The sequence below is a fragment of the Fusarium solani genome (assembly GCF_023522795.1).
Source record: "Fusarium solani strain SB1 chromosome Unknown bctg00000011, whole genome shotgun sequence".
Classification (NCBI taxonomy): Eukaryota; Fungi; Ascomycota; class Sordariomycetes; order Hypocreales; family Nectriaceae; genus Fusarium; species Fusarium solani.
The window spans coordinates 1034874-1040959 of record NW_027072149.1 but is presented as its reverse complement, the minus strand read 5'-3'; the positions used below and the strand labels follow the sequence as shown (position 1 = coordinate 1040959).

The window sequence follows — 6086 nt, the reverse complement described above, 5'->3', positions numbered from 1 at the left end:
CCTTCCTATATGACCAGGATGACCTTACCGAAGAGGTCTATAAGCTTCGCAGGGGCGCGAAAAGCACCTATAATAGGCTACGAGAGATAATATTATACGGAGCCATTTTAGAGCGTTACGGTAGGCACGCGGCCTACTAAACGAAAGGTTTAGGTTAAACTCGCGATCTTTAGCTATAACCTTTTTCTTCTTCTACCTAGCCTCTTTCCACCTAGTTATAATATAGATAGTCGATTTAACTTCATTAGAGAAGAGCTTTCTTTATTAAAGGCCCTTAAAAGGAAGCTAAAGAAACATAGGCATCTCGCCTAGAAGGAAATCGGTTTCCTTAATAGCTTAAGAGATAATAATAACACGCACCCATACGAGGCGTGGCTTATAACTCTCGTTATTAGCGTTAATACCTTCCGCAACGCTAAATAAGAAGATTAAAGAAGTCTTATAGCTAGCTAGGATCTAGCCACATAGCTATAGGCGCAACTATATTAGGAAATAGAGGTTATCAGCGTCATAGGTTTCGGAGGGATTAGTTCCTAGAGTTAGCGTCGGAGTTCTATAAACCTAAAAAGTATTAGCGCTGGGGCTCGGCGCCGGACTAAAACTTAGCGGTAGATAGAAGTCTATAGGTTTAATTAATTAAACCTATCCGGTTAAACGCATAATGCGTATATCTTAGCTTATATAAATATGCGAATAATAGTAATTTTAATAGTAATTTTAATAATAAATATTTAATTATATTTATATTAAAAAAGGTTTTTAAAGAAATATTTAAAAAGTATAATTATAAATATTTCTAAATAATATAAATATAATATAAAATAATAAGAATAATTAATTATTTAATAATATTAAGATTTAATTAATATAAAGGGTTAAAAGTTATTTTTTTTTAATTTAATTATTAAAAACTTAATATTTAATTTATTAAATAAATAAATTTATTACTTATAAGTATTATATTTATTATAATTTAAATAAACTCTAATTTTTAAAATAATTATATAAATTATATATATAAATTAAAGCTATTTATAAAAATAATTATATTATATAATATTTAATAAGTTTATAAAATTATATTATATATTTATAATTAAAAAAAATAACTAACTTATTATTAAAACCTAGTATTTAAACCTTAATATATAAATTAAAAACTCTATAAAATATTTACTTAATAATAATATATATAAGTTAAAAGAAATCTTAATTTAATAACTTAATAAGTAATAAAAAAAAGACTACTAATCAAAGTAGCGCGCTATGCTTTTTAGCTTAGTAGTAACTTTTTAATACTTCCTAGTAAGTAATATTTATACACTTTCCCTCCCACTTCTTTATATCTCCCTCTACTAGCTGCTCAAATATCCATCTAGCCAAGTCTCCTCGACTAATAGTATATCCAACCTCTACGCCTCGCTCCACTTCGTCTGCATTCTTATACATCGTCTTCCCAAACCCAGCCCACTCGAAGGGACGCTGTCCCTTTTCGCGACCATGAGTCAATAACGGTGGTCGCAACATTACGTACCCACCAAGCGGTGAGTTGTCTTGCGTTGCTGCTTCCCGTACCACTCGCTCCAGTACTGCTGTGTCGGCCTGCGCAACTGGTAGAAGCCATAGATACAGTGGGATTAGGAGCAACGGCTGGTCTCGCTGTTTACCATGGCCAGTAGACGATATTGGTACCAAAATTGGTGAATTCGAAATCGCGTTGCTCGCTTTTAGCTCTCGAAGTGACTCCACAACAGTCGCCGCCGAGTCTCCGGTAATAGTCGAGTCTTGCATTGAGATCGGGCGAAGAGGGTTCCAATGGAAGCTTGGCAGACTCGTGATGCCAGTGAAGATGATGTCTGGCTCATGTCGAAGAAGGTTACTAACCGCAGTTACATCGCGGGAAGAGCCCTCAACTATGACCAGCTGGGCTTGCAGGATCTCTTCCGAGACATTGTTGCTTGTCAAGATCTTCCTGAGCTTGGAAGCATCTCGGACCACTGGGAACGGTTAGCGGGAGACATTCATCCATTTTAGCCGAAACGTACGAGCTGCCGCGTTGTGACCGGCGAGCAATGTCCATGTAAGAACATGGCTGAGTGTTGCGCCAGCGGCTCCGATAAACGCAGCTTTGACCCCCATCAGGATGGAGTCCCACGATAGGTCGAGGGCGCTTTCAACGGCGGTTGAGAAGTCAAGAGAAGAATTGTCCTTGGGGTCTTTGGAAAGGCATTTGTGATATTGATCAATTCACTATGGATGTATATGTCTTATATAGTCCAAACTGCGGGATGGGTTTAGACCGACGGAGACGGCACGGAGGAATCGCAGATGGAGGCTTGAAGACACTCCGCCAAAGTCCGCAACTCATTTCATCTTGCGCATCCCGCGGACGCCCGGCCTCAACTGGGGGCTTCATCAGGGCGGGACAAGTCCCAACCCACCACATACGACCATACCCACTGGAAAACTCGGGATCCCGTCCGCTCTCCCATAGATAAGCCAGTGAGGGGCGGATTAGTAGTTGGGTCGGTGACGACCAGCGAATCCCCGCTGTTGTATGTTCTTTTTTGCAGCCTTTTCCTCGCCCCTCCTCAATCTATTCAGTACATCACCCATCCACCACTCGCGCTCAGACATTGGCCCGTTACCCACCGGCTTTCTTCTGATGCCAACCACGCAACGATTTGGGCAACATCATCGACGGAACCCAGTCTATTTCCCGCTGGTGTTTGTGCTTTTTGCATCGCGACAATATCTTGTGGAATGTTATCCAACATCTCGCTCTGCACAGGCCCTGGGTTTACTGCGTTGACAGTGTGTCCCTCCTCACCTAGCTCCGCAGCCCAACAGCGCGTCATGCCTTCCAGTGCAGCTTTGGATGAGCAATACAAAGAGAGGTCTTTAAATCCGTATCGTGCGCCAACAGAAGAGATGTTGATGATACGGCCACCGCCTGCAGAAGGGAGATAAGGTTTTGTAGCCTGGAGGAGCAGCAGTGGAGCGAGGACGTTGAGGCGATAGATGTAGTCAAAGTCGGCGGGTGTAATATCAGTGTGACGCTTTACCAGCTCGGCACCTGCGTTGTTGACAAGAATGTCGATGTGAGGTCCAAACGCGCTGATGGCTCGCTCGATTACCTTTTTAGCGCTGTCAGGTTCTCGGAGGTCTGCCCGGATACCAACGCATTGAGACGGAGGGTCGAGTGAGGCGATCTTCGCTGAAAGCTCCTCAACGAGCTTTTCGCTGTTTGGAGATGTATATGTTGCCACAACCTGTGCTCTTGTCAGAATCCCGTTGCTCTTCCTCTTCAGTATCTTAACGGGAACTCACCTTGGCACCTCTCCGGGCCAACTCAAACGCGAAACCCGCACCAATCCCTCGGGAAGCACCTGTGATGATGGCGACTTTGCCTTTGAGGGTCTGGAAGTTACTTTGCGAGGAGTCCATTGTAACGGCGGTGAGTAGAGAGAGAATCAATTGGTGGTAGATGGAGGTCAACGTTTGTCATTTATTGGACGCTGTTGAGTAGGTCGAATCACCTCTATATAGACAGTTACTGCTCCAGCTCCAACTGGTTATCGCCGATGGCGATAAGTATCTTGTTCTTCGGCGATAAAGCTGGGCTCGCGTACACTGACGTCACTGATTCATGGCCCAAATATCTCCACTTTGCCACCTTGCCTCAAGCTTCTTTCCGATGTCTTCACTATTTTCTGGTGATGAAGTCAATTGGTTAGATTCACTGGATGGGAAAGGACCGGGAAAGATGTAAATTGAGGCATGAAATTCGTTGCATATCTGGGTATCTTGCAAATAGTCCCACCAAACTGGTCGCGCTCCGAGTTTACGGTAAGATCACTAAATAATAACAAATCCTGGTTTTTCATCACGAAGCTTATGGCTTCTACCAGAGACCGGTCATTAAAAAATAAGAACGAGTATATACGAGATATTAAAGATTCTATCTAAACGTCTATAGGATTTACTACGTGTTATGGTTGATATGAGCATTGTTGGGGCTTGAGTCTAATGTTTACATAGACATCCCTCTGAATACGGACCGATAAAAGTACCCTAAGAACCATCTTCCACATCCAGGTCTGTCTCCATAGGTCATCTTCGCTATTCATTCGTTGTAAAATCATGGCTATCGTTGGTCGTTTCATAAGCCATTTGGACTAAGCATGGCGGCCTACCAAACCAGCCATGTCCTACCCACCGCCGTGTTATTTAGAAGTCAAGGCGCGGCACAACTGAGTGTGGTATAGACGGAGACCTATCCTCCTGGAAGACTACCTCATTCGAACTATCTTTCCTTATGCTGTTCAGAGCACTGGACTCTTTTTTAACCACCGACAAACGCCACGCAGAAGATCAAGGCGCCAGAACACTGCGAGGCTTCACCAAAAGGCGAGTCACCAAGTATCTGATATTCAGGTATTGACTGGCACATCGTCCTGAATGTGCACGACACAAGAGCTACCGTCCATCTCATCGCAAGCGCGGTTCGGTCACTTTGAAGACGTCATATTACCTCCGTTGATGTCACTGGTAATTGATATTGGGATACGCGCCATGGCTTAAGGAACTAATATCGCCATCTTGCGTTGATAAACACGAAGCTACCCTGACAGGCTGTGATAGCTCAACGTAATTGCTGAGAATGCATTATCGAGAATAGAACGTCGTAAAAGAAGGGCGCTGATAACTCGCTTAACTAGAGGTGGCAGTAGTAGCATGGCGCCATCCACGCTGAAAATTGAACATTGACCGACATTTAACAACAATGTTTGGACGCTTAATATTCACATTGTCGATCCTCATTAGAGAGTTGTGCCTTTGTTACCGTATAAAGTGCCCTCGACTTACCACCCTTGCATTCGCGTCATCTTCTCTGGTGTAGTGCCTAACTCAGTTTGTGTCTTATGGCCGGCCATCTCGGAAGATAGCAAGCCAGCAATTGCCGATAGAAGTGATCAGACTCCAAACCATTGTCGATCTTTTGTGGTTATGTCTCAGACATTATGAGCCCATCGACTCCAAAATCACGTCGAAAGATCACAATACACGAAGATTTGAGTATTCAACTCTAGGAATGAGGCTAACATGTCGATCTGTTGCGGGGTGGGCGCACAACTTCCATCGAGTCTCCCAAGACAAGGGAGCAATGTGCATTATAAAAAGGACAAAAAATGCCATGAAAGCCAAGATCAAATATTCAGAGCAATAGCATATCCAATCTTGTCTCTTCTATTCACTCCCAAAATGCGATTCAACCCTTCCGCTTTGGTCCTTGCCGTTCTGGCGGGCACCGCCATTGCTGGGCACTCCCGTATGCTATACTCCAACACGAGAGAAGACATGTGAAGCTATGGACTTGCTGACTTTTGACTTCGACTTTTTGTTCTAGATATCGAGGCTCGTGTTCCTCAGGCGAACGATCCTCTTTCGTTTCTTTCTGGGCTTAGCTACGCTCCGATCACTGATCTGCTGAACCAAGTTCTCGGCCCTTCTCTGAGAAAGGTATGTTTCTCTGTTCAGTTCCTTTTGAAATATTGCCCCTTTTGATCGAGACTTTCCTGTTGGCAATCACAAGCTAACCATCATGCCATGAACCTAGATTGAAGATGCCCTGAACTTTACCCTGACTCAGAAGCTTACGGAAAGCCTTCAAGGGGGTGCTCCGCTGAGTGTTTTGGTTGCCGTCGTTGAAGCTGTTGGAGAGCTCCTCAATGGAGCTGACATTGGTGCTGTTGACAAGAACCTCGCTGTCAACAGTAACGGCTACTTCGATTCGCTGGATAGCGCTTTGGGTGTTGTTAACATTGGGCAAGTCGCCAAGGGCATTTAGTCACCTGATATTGGTGTCCTGATTACGTGAGGAGATTGTATGGGACCTTTGTAGGCTACATTTTGGAGGTATTTGGGTTGGGTTGAAGTGAGTGCTGCCTGAAACTTATTAGCTCAGAGGGTTATAATTCGTTATGAGGACTTATTATATATTACACAAATACTTCATGATGCCTCCTCCTCATCAAGGAGCAACTACAAGCCGGAGGGAAGACTCATTGCCGCCAGGATAGGTT

At 43.7% G+C, this 6086-nt stretch overlaps 2 protein-coding genes across 2 annotated transcripts; one reads left to right on the top strand and one right to left on the bottom strand.

The window, feature by feature from the left end:
* Positions 1-1302: 1302 nt before the first annotated feature.
* Positions 1303-3447, bottom strand: MRS44_015399 (uncharacterized protein; the record flags this gene model as incomplete). The annotated part of the gene is made up of 5 exons (XM_065619188.1): positions 1303-1997; positions 2046-2216; positions 2535-2596; positions 2653-3272; positions 3331-3447. The coding sequence occupies 5 exons, from the start codon at positions 3445-3447 to the stop codon at positions 1303-1305; spliced, it is 1665 nt and encodes a 554-aa protein (XP_065475260.1).
* Positions 3448-5265: 1818 nt separating this feature from the next.
* On the top strand, positions 5266-5851 carry MRS44_015398 (uncharacterized protein; the record flags this gene model as incomplete). Its single annotated transcript, XM_046279013.1, has 3 exons — positions 5266-5332; positions 5411-5523; positions 5621-5851. 3 exons carry the CDS (start codon positions 5266-5268, stop codon positions 5849-5851), a joined length of 411 nt encoding a protein of 136 aa, XP_046126336.1.
* Between the last annotated feature and the right edge of the window lie 235 nt (positions 5852-6086).